This window comes from Terrapene carolina, unplaced genomic scaffold, assembly GCF_002925995.2.
Source record: "Terrapene carolina triunguis isolate 2854851 unplaced genomic scaffold, T_m_triunguis-2.0 Scaffold172, whole genome shotgun sequence".
NCBI classification, from domain to species: domain Eukaryota; kingdom Metazoa; phylum Chordata; order Testudines; family Emydidae; genus Terrapene; species Terrapene triunguis.
The window spans coordinates 710,524-729,493 of record NW_020664523.1 but is presented as its reverse complement, the minus strand read 5'-3'; the positions used below and the strand labels follow the sequence as shown (position 1 = coordinate 729,493).

General features: G+C 53.8%; 1 protein-coding gene across 1 annotated transcript in view; it reads left to right on the top strand.

The window, feature by feature from the left end:
* LOC112105963 (diacylglycerol kinase eta) overlaps positions 1-18,781 on the top strand; it is a 188,217-nt gene extending 169,436 nt beyond the window's left edge. Inside the window, exons 23-29 of the mRNA XM_024198986.2 lie at positions 1,648-1,814; positions 2,068-2,185; positions 5,176-5,262; positions 8,069-8,188; positions 10,078-10,189; positions 13,520-13,650; positions 18,084-18,781. Coding sequence (XP_024054754.1) covers positions 1,648-1,814; positions 2,068-2,185; positions 5,176-5,262; positions 8,069-8,188; positions 10,078-10,189; positions 13,520-13,650; positions 18,084-18,158 — 810 coding nt within the window. The 3' untranslated portion in view covers positions 18,159-18,781. The remainder of the gene's footprint in view (positions 1-1,647; positions 1,815-2,067; positions 2,186-5,175; positions 5,263-8,068; positions 8,189-10,077; positions 10,190-13,519; positions 13,651-18,083) is intronic.
* Positions 18,782-18,970: the final 189 nt, after the last annotated feature.

Here is an 18,970-nt window from a genome sequence, read left to right as displayed (position 1 = left end):
GACACACCACACGATCCATCGTCTACAGCCAAGCACTGAGGTACAATCGCATCTGCTCCAACCCCTCAGACAGAGACCAACACCTACAAGATCTTCACCAAGCATTCTCAAAACTACGATACCCACACAAGGAAATAAAGAAACAAATCAACAGAGCCAGACGTGTACCCAGAAGCCTCCTGCTACAAGACAGGCCCCAAAAAGAAACCAACAGAACTCCACTGGCCATCACCTACAATCCTCAGCTTAAACCTCTCCAACGCATCATCAGTGATCTACAACCCATCCTGGACAATGATCCCTCACTTTCACAGACCTTGGGAGGCAGGCCAGTCCTCGCCCACAGACAACCCGCCAACCTTAAGCATATTCTCACCAGCAACCACGCACTGCACCGTAACAACTCTAACTCAGGAACCAACCCATGCAACAAACCTCGATGCCAACTCTGCCCACATATCTACATCAGCAACACCATCACAGGACCTAACCACATCAGCTACAACATCACCGGCTCATTCACCTGCACGTCCACCAATGTTATATATGCCATCTTGTGCCAGCAATGCCCCTCTGCTATGTACATTGGCCAAACTGGACAGTCACTACGCAAGAGGATAAATGGACACAAGTCAGATATCAGGAATGGCAATATACAAAAACCTGTAGGCGAACACTTCAACCTCCCTGGCCACACAATAGCAGATGTAAAGGTAGCCATCTTACAGCAAAAAAACTTCAGGACCAGACTCCAAAGAGAAACTGCTGAGCTCCAGTTCATTTGCAAATTTGACACCATCAGATCAGGATTAAACAAAGACTGTGAACGGCTAGCCAACTACAGAAGCAGTTTCTCCTCCCTTGGTGTTCACACCTCAACTGCTAGCAGAGCACCTCACCCTCCCTGATTGAACTAACCTCGTTATCTCCATACTGATTTATACCTGCCTCTGGAAATTTCCATTACTTGCGTCTGATGAAGTGGGCATTCACCCACGAAAGCTTATGCTCCAATACTTCTGTTAGTCTTAAAGGTGCCACAGGACCCTCTGTTGCTTTTTGCTGCTAGCATGCAGCCATTCTGCCTGGGGCTAAGACCTTGTCAGCTCTCATGAGCTAAATGGGCTGAGCCTGTCCAGTAGCTGGATGGGGAACTCAGATGTGGTGCTGCTGAGTCAGTCAGGAGAGCCCTCTCATCCGAGGTAGCACTGAGCCAGTGCCCTGTGTGGTGCTAGCTGGGTGCCATCTTTCAGACAAGCCTTGGCTGGCTGGGCTAGTTAAAGATCCCATAGCCCTTCCTCGAAAGAACTGGGTGGTTAATGAAATTCCAATGCAGGTAACTACATAGAGTTGCTGTTAAACATCTGTCCCGTTCCACCTCAGAGGTGGCTGCATTTCAGCAGTGGGAGCAGTGGTTGGTGCATGCCAGTATTTGGGGTTCTGGGGATGACATGGCAGCTGCCATTGTCCTCTCCCAGAGCTGCTGCACTGAGCTCTGAGCTAAGGGATGCCCTAGGGTGTCAATGTGGGGTGGCAGGGGCCGTGCAGGAGTGAATGCCAGCTGCCTGGCAGTGCCTGTGGAGGCAGTGCAGGGTCAGACACCCCCAACCCCCATGTTAGCAGCAGCATTGCCATTTCTCTCTGCAGGCCTTTGAAAGCACCCTGAAGTCGTGGGAGGACAAGCAGAAGGGCGACGGCTACCGAGCCCTGGCGCGGCCCCGCCTCAACTCCCAGCAGTCCATGGAGTACCTGACCGATGAGGAGTATGGCCAGATGCAGCAGATGGCTCAAGCTGCGGAAACCCTCATCACCAAGTGAGCTGGGATGCCCGTGGGACAAGGCAGGGGAGCAGGCCAGTCTGGAGCTGGCTGGGGTTAGGAGGAAGCACCTACTCAGTGGTGCCCCCTGTGGGTGGTGAAGGAGCAGTGGGACGGACAGGGACTTCTTCCCAGGGATCCCCTCTCTGCATGCGGATCCTGGTCCATGGGCCAGACTTCCCGTTCCCCAGGTTAGAAGCCAAGGGAAGCTGTGAATTCCCATCAGCTCCCTTCCTTTGTTTCCCTGCAGGATCCGCGAGGCAGCCACAACCCACAAAGCCATGGAACAGGAGCTGGCCCATGCCGTGAATGCCTGTTACCTGGCCCTGAACGAGGCCCTTCCCAACAAGAGCAGCAGCGGGCCCGAGGTGAGGGGCACAGCCCGCCTGGTGTGACATCCAGGGGGAGTGAGAGGCAGGGGATGAGCATGTGGGTGCAATCCGAAGAAAAGATGGTAGCAGGGAGCGCGGTGGAGAGAGAGAGAGAGAAGATTGATTAAGGGGGAAGCCAAAGGTTAAATGGATATTATAGAGAGAGCCAGTAAATAAATAGAACAAGGAGCTAAGCCAGCTATAAATAGACCAGGCGAGCCAGAGACTGAGTTACAGGCGGAATACAAATGCAGGAGGCTGCCTGGCTGCATGAAATGTCAGCACCCGTCCCCACATCCCACATGAAATCCACTTCTCTCTGTCTCCACCTATCCAAACATGTTGGGGTGGGGAGGGGGAAGCCCTGCTCCAAGCCCTTGGTGATGGGGTCGTGTGGGTTTTCGTTACTGAGCTCTGCGGGTCTGTGTTGATCAGAGATTCGTAGTTTATAAGGCCAGAAGGGACCATTGTGATCATCTAGTCTGACCTCCTGCATAGCGCTGGCCCTAGCACTGCCCTGAATTAATCCCATTTGAACTAGAGTAGATAGTTTAGAAAAATGTCCTGTCGGGATTTAAAAATTGCCAGTGCTGGAGAATCCACCACGACCCTGGTAAGTCGTTTCCATGGGTTAATTCCCCTTACTGTTAGAAAGTTACACCTTATTTCTTGTCTGAATGTGTCTAGCTTCAACTTCCATCCATTGGATCTTATTAGACCTATGTAAGCCTTGGCTGCTCATGCTGACAAACCTGACATTTGTTACCAAATCCGAAATTTTTGAAATTTTTGAAAAACTGGCAGTTGAATCATGTTTGCAGTGTTGTAGTAGCCGTGTTGGTCTCAGGATATTAGTGAGACAAGATGGGTGAGGTAATATCTTTTATTGATCCAATACTGTGATCGTCACTGCTAAATGCAACCTCCCCACAGACCAGGACACACCAACACAAAGTGGCACCAGACCCCACCAGAACAACAGATGCAAAACCTGCAGACATATCTCCACTGCTACAATGATCAACACCCCCACAATACCCTTTCAAGATCCAGGGGTCCTACATGTGGCTATCATGTAGTGTTTCTCATCCAGAGCACGAACTGCCCCAACAACAACTGTGTGGGTGAAATCAGACAGTCATGACGCTCTCAAATGAACTCACATAGGAAAATGATAAAAGAGAAAAATACCCTATTTATTGTGAGTGAGCACAATTCTCACAAGGCTATCTGACCTATCAGGCCCCATCCTCAAAGGAAACCTGCACAACACTTTCAACAGATGAGCCTGGGATCTTAAATTCATTACTCTGCTAGACACCAAAAATCATGGACTGACCAGAGACCCTGGATTTATGGCTTATCACAACAATCTGTAACCCACTGGCCCCTTTTTTTCCGTACTATGATGACAGAGGTGTTAACGAGCCGCTTTACCTTGAATGGTCCCTTATAATATGTGCTAACTACTTGTGCTAAAAACGATCTGTCCGATCATGCATTTAGCTGTGATGCTCGGAGAACCTTTCCCAGACCCAAAGAAGAGCTCTGTGGAGCTCAAAGGCTTGTCTCTCTTGCCAGCAGAAGTTGGGCCAATAAAAGAGATTACTTCATCCACCCTGACAACTTAATCAGAAAGTCATTATCTGTCAGGGGCCCAAGGAAAGTTTCTGGACAATTATGACCCTGGAAGGCACCTGCACAGTGTGTGTGTGGGGTGCTCCTACCCTATATACTGGCTAATGGCCCTGTCTCACCACTGCCCCCTGTTGGATGTACTGAGGCCTGTTTGAGTATTTGCACCACCTCCTGTAGATACCAGCAAGGCTCTGTACAGCACCTGGCACAGCGATCAATGTTATGTACATGCTGCCCAATCACTGCAGTACTGAGTGATGCAGTATGATGATAGAGGCATGCTCCAGTGCCAGAGCAGGGTCTGCTTTCCCCTTCCTGGGCTAGCAGCATCTGTCCAGCAGCATCTGTGATGGTGTACGGGTTTTCACCAGGAGTTGGTGCTGGCTCTGAATGTGCTCAGACCACAGCGCATGCTGCTCTCGCCCACTAAGGCCTTGGGCCCGACAATAAACTCCTTTGCCTCTGCTGCCCAATTGCCTTGCTCTGGGCAGATGTAGTTTCTTTGTCCCTGAAGATGGTATAGGTCTGAGGTCATGGAAGATGACATGGTCCCAGCCTAAATTCCCTCAAAGCTGCGCAGCTGCAGTGAGAGAGGGCTGGGGGGAGTCCTCTCTCCCTGCCACAGCTCCCAGGGCAGTCTGCACCCCAAACCCCTCATCCCCGGCCCCATCCCAGAGCCCACACCCGCAGCTTGAGCTCTCACCCCCCCTCCCCGCGCCCCAACCCCTTGCCCCAGCCCTGAGCCTCCTCCCACACTCTGAACCTCTCGGCCCCACCCCCACTACAGAACACCTCCATATTGGTGCACATAACAGAATTCATTCTGCACATGGATGTAAAAAATTAGAGGGAACATTGGTCCCAGCCCCCCACCCCCGAAGGCTTTAAATGCTAGGCCAGAGCCCAGAGCGGATGTGAAGTGTGCAGTGGGCTCAGGAGGCAGGCTGCTGTGTGGAGAACAAGCTGACATCTCTGGCTTGCCTAGGCTGATGGTCTAAGGCAAGGGGAGGTATGGAAGTACAGGCCTGAATTGATGAGAACTTGGGCCTCAGCCAAGAGGGTGTGAGGGGGCAGCAAGGTCTGCGGTTTGTTGCTGCTTCCTGGCAGTGCTCCAAGGCTTTGTCCTGCTCTGCTGAGGGCGCTAGGGTAGCGGAAAGGACCGTGACACGGTGTAACCAGACTTGCAGAACCCAGCAGCATCCCAAAGCATCTTGGCCAACCAGGAAGGGGCAGCATACCGACTGCATTGTCCCATCAGGCCCTGGTCCCTTAGCACTGCTCGTCCCCACGTGCCTGCTTACTAACATTGCTTCTCTCTCTCCTCTTTCTTTGCACCCATCTCCTCTCAGTTTCTGAGCAGAAATGCGGCTGTGGATGTGTCAGTTAGCGTGAAAGCCCTTTACACTGAAACCAGAGCTTTTCTGGAAGGAAAATTGGTGAGTGCATGGCTGGGGGAGGAGCCAGCGCCCTAGGGTGCTTAGTCTACTCTGCCCTAGACTGCGGGGGGGGGGGGGGGCGGGTTTATGAGATTCCCTTGCATGAACCCCCCTTGCATTCAACATGGAGATCAAAGCTGTAGCAAATGGCAGAACATGCTCCAAGCTTCATGCTGCAGGACAGGGAAGGGAAGCTCTGGCAGGGACTGGAGGATGTGGTTAGGTGCAGGGTCGGGGGGAAGCTGTGAGGGGGGCAGGGCATGGGGGGAAGGCATGGGGAAGCCCAGGAGAGAAGAGAATGTAATGTGAGGTGTTGAGCTGAGGCCCTGGGGGTGACAAGACAACCCGAGTTCACATTAGATCACGAAAGTAGCAGTACTTTGCCTGGTTCCTCCCTCAAACCAAGCTTTGCCCTCCTAATGTCAAAATGAAATGCCTCAGTAAACTGTGCTGAACTTCATAACATGATCATCATCACTCTCCTTGCTTCCGTGCTTTGATCAGTAGCAAAATGGATATGTTCATGGGTGGGTTGTCATCATTAGGGCCCAGAGTTAACAGATTGCCAAGACAAACAGAGCTATTAGCTAATAGAGCTCTTGTTTCAGACTGTCTGCAGACTCAGGCAGACCTCACTGGATCAGTTACTCTTAGTGCATGATTTGAAGGTTTTCTTTTGGTAATCATTGTAGAGATTTAATTTATTTTTTTAAAGCCAGCTCAGCTTTGAAGTGGTGGGCAGCAGCCCCTCCTACAAAGCACCCTCTTCCTGACATGCCATGAGCAAGCTGGTGTGACCATCGGTCATCGTAGGGTGCAAGGGCCACTGGATGTGTGAGCAGGGAGGGGACCAGTCCCACCGCCGTGTCCTAGGCCCAGTGTTAATGGCAGAGTAAAGGAGGACATCATGCTGATGTCAGCCAGCACCGCTGCCACTCTAACGTGAGCTGCCAGTTGGGTGGTCTATAGGGAGTGGCGTAGAGCTCCTGGGTGACACAAATGCTGTGCCACTCTCCACGCCCGGAGCTGACTGGATGAGGCAGTTATTTCCCAAGCAGGTGGATAGGCCCACTGTTCCTTCCTGTTCCTCTTGGAACCAGACTGTGTTGCATGCCGCCTGTTCCCCTGCATGCCAACTCTGTGTGCCATGCTGCTCCCAGACACCCTGCACCGCACAGGAACCCAGCCGGATATGGCATCAGAGGTGTAGCCAGAGCTGTTTCCTTCAGCTCTCCCTGCCTGGGTGGGGAGTGTGTGAAGAGGGGAGAATGGCTCAACAGGACAGTAAAATTCTTCCCCCCCCTCCACCCCCGAAGCTCCACCGGGAGTACAGCTCCTTCCCCTGCTCCATTTCCATACAAACTAACCAGAAGATGGAACTTCCAAGCATGCACTCCCTCCTCTCCCAGCTCTGTTTAAAGTGGCGATGAGCTCACTGCGCCAGTGATCAAAACTTGTCTTTGGTGTCCCCAGTTCTTGGCACAGGCAGGGGGTTTGGTTATCCCTGAGCTAAGCATCCTTCCCAGTGCATTCCAGGATGCTGCAGAAGGGCACTTCTCTGTGGCTTTGAAGACAGCTACCAACAGGCCTCTCCCATGTCACCTGGCACCGTGACACCGCACCCCTAATGCTGGCCCCGAGGCAGTTAGTTAGCCCCATGGCAGTCTGTTCAGTTCATTGTCAGATCCTGATACTCGACTGAGAACTGAATTCTGCGTGAATGCCCAGGGTTCCAGGACACTGCTGGAAAGACCCCAGCTGTGCCCTGGACCATGAATTTGGAACAGCCAAAGCAGAGATGGGTCCTGAAAGATCTATGCCAGGTTTTATGCCAGACTCATTCCGTGAACAGGATGCTCATTCCCAGTCTGCTTTCATAAAGCTGGTGTGGAATGGCATCAGGGTTTGGACCTGGGAAGTTCAGCTCCACAAGCACAGACTTGAACCTCTGGAGCTAAGAGAGTCACTCTACTAGCTGGTAGCAGTAGCAGGCTGGCTTTCTCTGTGAGCTCAAGCCACTAGAAGGGAACATGACACCCACTGTTCTAGGGTGGATCATGCTCGTTCTTTACTTTAGCACTGAGTCTTAGTAGAATATTTCAGAGACACATTCAGGTCATGTTTTTAATAACCCCCCTGCCCTTTATGAACTCTGAGCCTGATGAGAATGGAGACAATTTAACACCCAGTTTTGCTCTGCTTTTTTGCATCTCTGATCTTAGCAGGTTAGTCGGTCAGTGTCATTTGGGTTTAGTCAGTGTCACTGCGGGGCTCTCAGGTACCCAATTGTAACTGCAGGAGTAGCCAATCAAAATACTGCTGTCATTGGAGATTTTGTTTCTAAAGAGAACACTCCCAGGGAGCTTAGGTTCTGTAAAGGTGAAGTTCTGGCCTCGCTGAGGTCAGAGGAAGTTCTGACATTGACTTCAACAGAGCCAGAAGTTTGCCACAGGTTTTACAAAACCTAAATGCGGGGCCTTGACCCTGTGCCTTAGCCCAGGTGCCCTCCTGTCCCAGCAACAGAGGCTGCTTGAGAGATGGGGGAATGACGGGAACAGACAGCCAAGCAATCAGTAACTTGCAGAGGCTGGTATCAATCTCAGCAGTGAAACCCAAAAGGGAATGGGCAAACTTCCTCCCCGGGGCTCGTCCTTGTGGTTAGCTGAACTCCAGTCCCAAGCGGATGGAGCCGTAAGGCAGGTCAGTGCATTGTCCCTGCCCGTCCTCTCCAGTAGTACCCATGGCGCACGCTCGCATGATGAGCTCTGCATGGGGCGCTCATGGCTCTCTCCCCCAATCCCTGTAGCAGCTGGACTCCCCACAGCAAGAGGAGGGGCTGCAGAGAGCCCTGAACACCGTCAGCCAGGAGCTCCAGAGGCTGCCCGACATCCACTGGCTGGCGCCCATCATCAACTCTGCCGAGGAGGTGGGTGCATGGAGCCGCTCGGGGTCAGTTTGGTCGGGTCGTTCCTCCTCCTCCCCATGCTGGCAGGAGCCTGCCTGGTGCCATTGCAGCCAGTGAGGGAGAGTCAGCGAGGCAGCCTGGCCTAGCAGGGGAGCTGGGTTCTCTTTGGGTAACCCTGGGCAAGTACCCTGTTAACAAGCCTGCCGCTGTGCCCTTTGCAGCCCAGCCCCTCCCATCCCACTGAGCTGGCTTTGCATTAGACTGGACCATTCCCTCCCCCATCCCTTCATATACATCCATCCTGAGCCCTGTGCTTCTGCAGGGGGCTTAGCACCCACAGCCCTGAGAATCAATAAACCATTGCAAATAAAATGGGACTTGGGCCTCCAGACTCTTGCACGAGTCTCCCAAGAACTGCAAGATCTGTGTCTGCCTCCTCCTTCTCCCCTCCCCTCCCCTCCCCCTCCCTCCTCTGCTGTCCTCACTCTGGCCCTAACCCTGCAGTTAGATCTGCCCTGGCAGACTTTGCGTGGATCCTACTAGAGTCCTGAGCCTTCTCATGGGCCTGATTGCAGGATCAGGGCCTTAAATTATGATCTCTTCATGGCAGGAGCCTGGTCTGAATAAGATCCCTCCCCCCCCCCGTACGGTGCGCCTGGAGTCTCAGCTGTGCATGTGTCAGTATTGCTGTGATGATGGGGCCTGAGCCTGCTCGGAGGGGGCAGGGGTTATTGGGGAATCCAGAATACTTGAAGCACTCCGTGTCTCTGGGAGGCCCAGAGCGGAGAATCGGGGCTGGCGGGGAGGAGCGGTGCACATCCTGTGAGCAGGTGATGAACCAGCACTGGATTTCTCAATCCGGTCATGCAGCTAAACGTACAAGTGACTCCCATTGACTTCAGTGGCACTTGCTCATGTGCAGCAGCTGCCTTTATCGGGCCTGTTCTGCTCTCTCCTGGTAACTCTCCTGGTGCTCTTCTTGTGGCTGTGGTCTTGGGGGCACAGGCTGTCCAAGAGGAGGTTTTATCATTCAAGGGAGCAGTGGTAGGCCGGTTTACGTGGCACTTCTCAGCTGCAGAGCCCCTGGCACTTTATAGAGCTGGGGGTGGGCTATCACTAGCTTTGTCTTACAGATGGGGAAACTGGGGCTGGGGGATTGCCCAGGAGAGCACAAAGGTGGGTCTGGCACACTCTGTGGCTGGCAGCAATGCGGGGCCACATAATGTAGCCAGGGCTCAGACATTTTACCTTTCTGTCTTCTAACCCAGGGGTTCTCAAACTTCATTGCACTGCGACTCCAATGACCCCAAGAGGGGGGACCAAAGCCTGAGCCTACCCGAGCCCTGCAGCCCCAGGTTGTGGTGGGTGGGTAAAGCCGAAGCTTGAGCCTCGCCACCCTGGGCAGGGGGCCAAAGCTGAAGCCCACGGGCGTCAGCCCTGCTGCCCAGGGCTGAAGCCGAAGCTGGAGCCTGAGCTTCGGCACCTAGGGCTGAAGCTCTTGGGCTTTGGCCCCAGGTGATGGGGCTTGGGCTTCAACCCCGGATCCCAGCAAGTCTAACACCAGCCCTGCTGACCTCCATTAAAACAGGGTCGCGACCCACTTCTGGGGTCCTGACCCACAGTTTGAGAACCGCTGTTCTAACCCCATTCAGTGGTAAAAATATCTGTGTCCTGACTAGACTACACCCTCCACAGACGCTAGGACTGGTGGATCTGGGCTGGTGTGAATCGCATCAGCCAGTGCTGGGGATGCCAGGGCAAAGCTGGGATAGAACCGAGGTGCGGTTAAGCACTGGCCCATGCTGCTGGCAGGGAGTGGTGGGCATCTGACCAGGGCGCAGAGTGGCACAGATGAAATGCATGGCTTGTGAACCTAACCCGTTATCCTCTCTGCTGGCCTCGGGCACCAGGAGAGCTCCGAGAGCAGCAGCAAGGGCAGCCTGAAGCTACGGATCAACATTCCCAAGCCCAAGAAGGACAAAGATAAGTTTCAGAAGCCGAAATCCAACAGCATGGTCCCAGGTAAACCTCCCCAGAGCAGTGGGACTTGTGGTCCAAACCCTCTCAGATGTGTTTGACTCCTCCCGCATTGGCACCAGCTTTGCAAACATACCCAATGCTGAGTCTCCCAGCCCCGGCTGCCTCGCTTGCCCAAGTCTCGCCGTCAGCCCCGCTCCTTAGAGGAGAGGAAAGTGATCAGGAACAGTCAGCATGAATTCACCAAGGGGAAGTCGTGCCTGACTAACCTAATTGCCTTCTATGATGAGATAACTGGCTCTGTGGATGAGGGGAAAGCAGTGGATGTGTTATTCCTTGACTTTAGCAAAGCTTTTGATACGGTCTCCCACAGTATTCTTACCGCCAAGTTAAAGAAGTATGGGCTGGATGAATGGACTGTAAGGTGGACAGAAAGCTGGCTAGATCGTCGGGCTCAACGGGTAGTGATCAATGGCTCCATGTCTAGTTGGCAGCCGGTTTCAAGCGGAGTGCCCCAAGGGTCGGTCCTGGGGCCGGTTTTGTTTAATATCTTTATTAATGATCTGGAAGATGGTGTGGACTGCACTCTCAGCAAGTTTGCAGATGACACTAAACTGGGAGGCGTGGTAGATTCACTGGAGGGTAGGGATCGGATACAGAGGGACCTAGACAAATTAGAGGATTGGGCCAAAAAAAACCTGATGAGGTTCAACAAGGACAAGTGCAGAGTCCTGCACTTAGGACGGAAGAATCCCATGCACTGCTACAGACTAGGGACCGAATGGCTAGGTAGCAGTTCTGCAGAAAAGGACCTAGGGGTCACAGTGGACGAGAAGCTGGATATGAGTCAACAGTGTGCTCTTGTTGCCAAGAAGGCTAACGGCATTTTGGGCTGTATAAGTAGGGGCATTGCCAGCAGATCGAGGAACGTGATCGTTCCCCTTTATTCGACATTGGTGAGGCCTCATCTGGAGTACTGTGTCCAGTTTTGGGCCCCACACTACAAGAAGGATGTGGAAAAATTGGAGAGAGTCCAGTGGAGGGCAACAAAAATGATTAGGGGGCTGGAGCACATGACTTATGAGGGGAGGCTGAGGGAACTGGGATTGTTTAGTCTCCAGAAGAGAAGAATGAGGGGGGATTTGATAGCTGCTTTCAACTACCTGAAGGGGGGTTCCAAAGAGGATGGAGCGCGGCTGTTCTCAGTTTTGGCAGATGACAGAACAAGTAGCAATGGTCTCAAGTTGCAGTGGGGGAGGTCTAGGTTGGATATTAGGAAACACTATTTCACTAGGAGGGTGGTGAAGCACTGGAATGCGTTACCTAGGGAGGTGGTGGAATCTCCTTCCTTGGAGGTTTTTAAGGCCCGGCTTGACAAAGCCCTGGCTGGGATGATTTAGTTGGGAAATGGTCCTGCTTTGAGCAGGGGGTTGGACTAGATGACCTCCTGAGGTCCCTTCCAACCCTGATATTCTATGATTCATGTCCTGGCCTCTTGGTGCTGGCAGGAGAATCCCCTCAGCAAGTCCCAGGCATGGAGAGTTCAGGGCTTCCTCCTGATGCCTTGGTGCCTTATCGGGAGCGAGGGCTGATGGTCGGTGCACAGGCTTGGGAGTCCGTTTTCACCTCAGCTCTGTCACATTCACTCCGTGACCCTGAGCCCATCAGTAAATGGGCTTCCCGGGGGGCATGGGCTGGACTGGTCGATGCTGTGGTGCTCTCAGATCTAGCCCTAGTCAGTTACTCCCATGCCCGCACAGGGGGCCTCCCTGTGCCCCCTGGCCATCCGCGTGCAGGCTGGCTCTCAGGCCGTGCCCCGTTCTTCTATCTCCAAGGGAGTTTGCAGGGCTGCAGCGGCTGGAAAGGGAATGGGGACCCCTAGCCTCAGGGCTTTTGAAACAAGCTACAAGTGTTCCTAGCCTCTGGGAATCTCCTGCCAGCACCAAGAGGCCAGGACATGAATCAGAAGCTGGGAATGGGCGACAGGGGATGGATCACTTGATACCTGCCCTTTTCTATTCATTCCCTCTGAAGCACCTGGCATTGGCCTCTGTCAGAAGACAGGATACTAGAGTTGATGGATCTTTGGTCTGACCCAGTATGGCTGTTCTTATGTTCTTATGCCAGTGTTTTGTGTGGAAACGTCTCTGGAGTGCTGGAGCCATGGAGGGGAGTGTATGGGGTGGGGCTTTGACTCCCGGCCCCTTGGAGGGGAGCATATGGGGCGGGGCTCTGCCCCGGGACCTCGGCGGGGAGCATGAGGGGTGAGCAGCTCAGCTTCCTGAGAACAGTGCTTGGGGTCTGTTCTCACCACACAGCTTGGTCTCTTGAAGAGATCAGAGTCCCGAGCCGTGCATTGACGTGGGGCCCTGGGGGCACAGCAGCTCTGTGCTGCATGGCTCTGGTACTGCGCCTTCTTGCCTATCAGGGGCATGTGGGCAGGGCACTCCTAAATCCCAGCTGGCAGGTTCAGTTTTGCTTTTCATTCCTGCGGGCCCAGGGGATCGGTTTGACCATCGGGATCCTGTCGGGCCATGTGCATCATTCAAGCTAGCGTTTGGCCCAGCCGTTGTGTGAGCCGCGCACTGCTCACGATGGACATGAGAACTGGGCCGTCCACACATGGCCCCGGTGAACTCCAGTGACTGAAAAACACATGGGAAAAAGGATGCTTGTGTTAGGCCTTAGCTCTCCCCAGGCCACAGAGCACATTTCTAAGCCCTCCACTGAGAGGGGGAGGCCAGCTCTGGCATTCCTGATGTTTTGCAGGGAAAACAGGAGGGGAAAACCCCTTTTCTGGGCATGAGTGGAACCTTTCACAGCCCACTCGCCTTTTTCCCTCTCACTAGGCACTGCACATGATAGACTCACTGCAATGGTTCTGTGCCCATGCAGCATGTTAGGTTGATGCTTTCAGAAAGAGCTGTGAGCCATACAGAAACAGCCATCGCGGGTCACGTGACCTCTAGGACCAAATCTGCACCCTCCAGGTCACCTACCACCCTGATCCCAGTTCTCGTGCTGCTCTCCATGTAGGAAATAGAGATAGGCCGGGTTGTCAGACCCGGCCTACCTTGGAAATAGTTCCTATGCTAGGGAGGCGAGGGAGCAGAAATCAATGGGATTCTGGCGGGGCCCCTCTTCTGAGCAGAGCTGCCTGGAACAGATCCTGGGTGTAGCAAGGGAGCGTTTCCATCTGGGGGTGCGGGTGGCGCCTGAGCCCCAGGCATGGGATCCTGCCATGCTGGAATGCTGCTGCCTGCGCTCTCGCCCTGCCTGGCTTTGTGCTTCCCTGTGTGTGTGCGTTGCTTTCGGCTGCGCCTCTGTCCACTTTTCGCTGCTGAGTCGATCGTCTTTGCTTTCCCTTTTTGCTAGTGGAGAAATGGGGCGCTGAGGAGGTGGCGGCCTGGCTGGACACGCTTGGCTTAGGGGAATACAAAGACTTTTTTTTCCGCCATGACATCCAGGGCTCAGAGCTGATCCTGCTGGAGAGAAGAGACTTGAAGGTACTTGCATCACTTGCTTTTCTGACCGCAGCAGCGTGGCTCTCTCCATCAGTGCCCCATTGAGCTGCATGGGCACAGTTAGGGGCAGAATGCTGCCCGATTGGTGCAGCCTTGCTCCTGGCAGAACCCCATGAACGATTGTAAGCCAGCTTGGAATTGCATTGGCAGGGTTGAGTTGGCATGTTAGCTCCTCACCTGGGACACAGTCATTGGCATGGCACTTGAATGGCATCGGCGGGGCTGCGCTTGCATGCTGCACCTGCCCTATGAGTCAGTGTATTTGCATTTCGCTGCGGGTGATGCCGCGCTGTCAGAATACGGGCTCCTCGAGAACCAGAGCAGTCATGGTGTCGCTGCACGGCACTGGCTTCCCGCAGCCGGGGGGTGGGATGGTGACTTCCAGCCAGGGACTCCATAGCACAAGCCATAACCTCCATTCCTCTCCTCCAGCTACCTGGCCTGGGTGATTAATGAAGCACCTGAGTGAAGGTGGGGCTTGGGAATGGGATCCAAAGCCTACCACCGCCAGGACATGGTCACGCTCATTCCTGGGCAGCCAGGTGAAATGAGCTGGGAGGAGGTTTGGGGTGGGGAGTGGGGGAATTCCCTACTGAGCAGGTGTCCCTCTCACATCTGGTACCAGTAGGTCTCTTCCTGGCAGACGGGTCCAGAGTTGAATTGGGCCGTGGAGACCGCACCCTGCTTTGAAGGAGCAGCTGTGCCATTAGCCTGGAATCATTTCTCTAGGCTACTGAAAACAGCTGCTCCTCCAATTATTACCCTGAGGGCCAAATCCTCACCGGTGCTTGGCGCCTGCCTGCCATTGATTCACATGGACATTAGAGCCTGGATAACTTAAAGGGCTCTTTTTTTTAATTGTTCAAATATCACATTTTTTGTGGAAAATTTTGTCAAAATCCATCTTTCATAAAAAGTTCAGTTTAGCCAAAACAGCATTTTCTGACAGAAAACATCCAACTACAATTTTTCAACCAGCCTTGCCCCGCTCCCGCAACCAGCCAGCCCCGTCTGCCCAGTACACACGCCCTGACCCACTCCCTCATCCTGCCAGCCCCCTGCCTGCTCAGTTCACACGCCTCATCCCACTCTCCCAACCAGCCTGCTGCCTGCCCAGTACACACGCCCCGCCCCCCCCCCCCCCCGAACTGCTGCCCCCTCAGCCTGCCTGGTTCAAATGCCTTACTCCACTCCCCCATCCTGCCAGTCTCCTGCCTGCGCAATACACACACCCTGCCCCACTCCCCAATCCTTCCAGCCCGATAATCACACCCTGCCCCATTCCCCCTGTGACGGGTTGGATCACAGAAACCCCCTTGGGGCTGCCAACTGATGTACCAAGACTGCTTCTGCCCCTGCTTTCCCTGCCAACTTGGGACTCCAGCACCCTGTCTAGTTGAGCTAGACACGCCAGTCTGCTCCAGCACAGACCCAAGGTCTGAACCACGTGCCCCAAAGCTGCAGACTTAACTGAAAGCAACTTAAGAAGTGTTCCTGTCTTTAACATTCAGATGCTCAACTCCCAATGGGGTCCAATCCCCAAATAAATCTGTTTTATTTATAAAATTTTACTCATTTATAAATTTATATTTATAAAGTTTTACTCATAAATTGTTCACTCTCTATAACACTAATAGAGAGATATGCACAGCTGTTTGCCCCCCCCCCCCAGGTATTAATGCATACTCTGGATTAATTAATAAGTAAAAAGTGATTTTATTAAATACAGAAAGTAGGATTTAAGTGGTTCCTAGTAGTAACAGACAGAACAAAGTGAATTACCAAGTAAAATAAAATAAAACACGCAAGTCTGAGTCTAATACAGTAAGAAAACTGAATACAGACAAAATCTCACCCTCCGTTGTGTTCCAGTAAGCTTCCTTTTACAGACTAGTCTCCTTCTAGTCTGGGTCCAGAAATTATTCACATCCCCTATAGTTACTGTCCTTTGTTCCAGTCTCTTTCAGGTATCCTTGGGGGTGGTGAGGCTATCCCTTTAGCCAGCTGAAGACCAAATGGGGGGGGGGGTCTCCCAGGGGTTTAAGTAGACTTTCTCTTGTGGGTGGAGACCCCCTCCTCTCTCCTATGCAAAGTCCAGCTCCAAGATGAAGTTTTGGTGTCACATGGGCAAGTCATATGTCCATGCATGGCCCAGTTTTTACAGCCAGCAGTCATTGCTTACATGCTACCCTGAACGTCCTCAGGTAGACTTCTTATGTGGATTGGAGCCTTCCAAGATTCATTGTCCTTTAAGTGTTTCTTGATTAGGCACTTAATTTGCACAGTCCTTTCTCAAGAAGCTGAGCAAATGTTTACTAAGGCTACTTAAAAATCAAGCAAGTACACAGCCAATATTCATAATTTCAAATACAACAATGACACATGCATACAAATAGGATGAATAGATTCAGTAGACCATAACCTTTACAGAGATATGTTCAGATATGTCCAGTTATGTCATATATACATTCATAATCATATTTCCACAAAGCCTTAGGGATGCACCGTCACACCCCCATCCTACCAGCCCCCTGGCTGCCCAGTTCACATGCCCCGTCCCACTCCCCCGACCAGCCTGCCACCTGCCTGCCCAGTACACACGCCCTGCCCCGCTCCCTTGAACTGCTGCTCCCTCGGCCTGCCTGGTTCAAATGCCTTACCCCACTCCCCCATCCTGCCATTCCCCTGCCTGCCCAGTTCACATGGCCAGCCCCTTCCCCGGCCTGCTGCCCCCTCGGCCTGTCTGGTTCACATGTCTTGCCCCACTTACCCGACCAGTCTCCTCCTGCCTGTCCAATTCAAACACCCTGCCCCACTCCCCCATCCTGCCAGCCCCCTGCCTGCCCAGTACACACACCCTGCCCCACTCCCCCATCCTGCCAGCCCCCTGCATGCCTGGTACACATGCCCTGCCACACTCCCCTGACCAGCCTGCCCCCTGTCTGCCCAGTACACAGGCCCTGCCCACCCCCCTGACCAGCCTGCCCTCTGCTTCCCCAGTACACAGGCCCTGCCCCGCTACCCCTGCCTGCCTCGTACACAGACCCTGCCCCACTCCTCCATCCTGCCAGCCTGCTGCCTGCCCGGTACACACACCCTGCCCCACTCCTGCATCCTGCCAGCCATCTGCCTACATGGTACCCATGCCCTGCCACACTGCCCCGACCAGCCTGCCCCCTGCCTGCCCAGTTCACACACCCTGCTGCACTACCCTGACCTGCCAGCTCCCACCTGCCTTCCTGCCTGGTACACATCATGCCCTGCCCCACTTCCCTGACCAGCCTGCCATCTGCTTGCCCAGTACACAGGCTTCCCTGACCCGCTACCAGCTCCCCAGACTAGCCTGCCCCCTGCCTGCCCAGTAGACATCCTGCCCCACTCCCCCATCCTGCCAGTCTCCTGCCTGCCCCGGTACACACACCCTGCCCCACTCCTCCGACCTGCCAGCCCCCTGCCTGCCCAGTTCACATGCCCTGTCCCACTCTCCCGACCAGCCTGCCACTTGCCTGCCCAGTACACACGCCCTGCCCCGCTTCCCCATCCTGCCAGTCCCCTGCCTGCCTGGTACACATTCCCATCCCCACTCCCCCATCATGCCAGCCTCCTGCCTGCCCAGTTCACACACCCTGCCCCACTCCCCCGACCTGCCAGCCCCGTCTGCCTGGTTCACATGCTCTGCCCAGCTCCCGCAACCTGCTGCCCCCTTGGCCTGCGCAGTTCACACGCCCTGCCCTGCTCCTCTCCTCTAGCCTGCCCTACCCCACTGGGGGAGGTGGCTATGGCACGCCTTTGGATTCTCTAAGTGTCTCCTCCCACACCTGCAGCCAGGGTGGGCTGTGGATTAGGCCTCAAAACCCTCTTCGGTGCCCCCCAAGTCCTGGGGCTCTCCTCCCCTGTGGGCAACCCCAGGCCCCCAACCGGTGAATGGAAGGCAATGGGTCCCAGCATGGGGCACCATCCTGCTGCTGTCAGCCTAGTAGGCGGGATATGCCATCTCTGGGCGTGGGGCCCACTCTTAGCCAGCCACCTGCCCCAGCAGTCTCCGAAACGCCAGCATCCTGGCTGGATTGGACTCGCAGTTTTGCCTGTGGTGAGAGCTGCTTCCCATGGGGGGCTGGATTCTGACCGAGGGGCAGGCAGATGGTTGGCTAGAAATCCAGCGGGCCTTTTAAGCCAGTGTTTTCCTAGCTGCATTTGCTAATGTGCTGCTGTGCTTCACATGCCGCTGAGCCCTAGAACTTGATCCTGCGCACTCCACCTAGACTGCTGAGGGAGGCTGGGGTGCAAGGATTGCAGGACTGGAGCCCATGTTCATCAGTAATAAAAATGTCTGCTGCTCCCCTGTGGTTCAGAGACGCTTTGTGTATTTGTCAGGTGCGCGTTTATTCAACTTTGTCCTCTCTTCTTTTATTCAGGATCTGGGGATAACAAAGGTGGGCCATATGAAGAGGATTCTCCAGGGAATTAAAGACATCAGCAGCCATCCCTAGCAAAGCATATAAAGGAAAAAGAACGTGGCCAGTGTCGGTGATGGGGAATCTTAACTCTGGATGGGCCCTCTAGAACCTGAAATCTAGTACAGGCACTCTAGAACGCTAGCAACTTCACAGTCATTCTAGAACTCTAAACACGTAGGCATCTGTTCTTGAGCGTGTTTGTTCGTGATGCAGATGCATCCCATCAGCAAACGGCCCAGAATGGAATGCTGTGGAATCCTTACACTAGAACATTTCTCATCACCGCTCTCAAGTGTGCCCCTGAAGAGTTTACAGTTCCATGTTAGTCAAAGATTGTTGGTCTGCGCGTCTTTGCCCTCGATTGCCCTTGTGGTTTTGGTTTCTGTGCTTGATGGTTTCAGTTCAGCAGTTCATTTCCATATGTACCTGTGAGCTAGAAGAAAGGACCAAGCTGTATGTGTGCTGCTGGAGTTGTCAGGTTTCCATAGCAGCTGAGTCACATTTAGTTGGCTACTTCCAGGCTTCAATGTGAAGACGACCTGAGTTACATGAGAGCAGGCAGCCAGCAGCAAGTGGTGAGATGGGAGCAAACTCTATGAAATGGCCAGATCTGTGAGACTACAGCGCCACCTGTGACCCATCCGAGGCAGAAGACTCGACACAGTCAAAGGCTACGCATCCTCATGTCCCACCTTCAGGGAGGGATAGTGCCTCTTTGACAGGGGTATGGGGGAACGGGCACTAGGGCATGCCTTGCCAGCACCATGGCATTTCTAGTCTTCATTTCAAAGCTGTGATATGTTTGGGCTCATGGCAGTGTATCTCGTCCCGGAAGAGTATAGTGC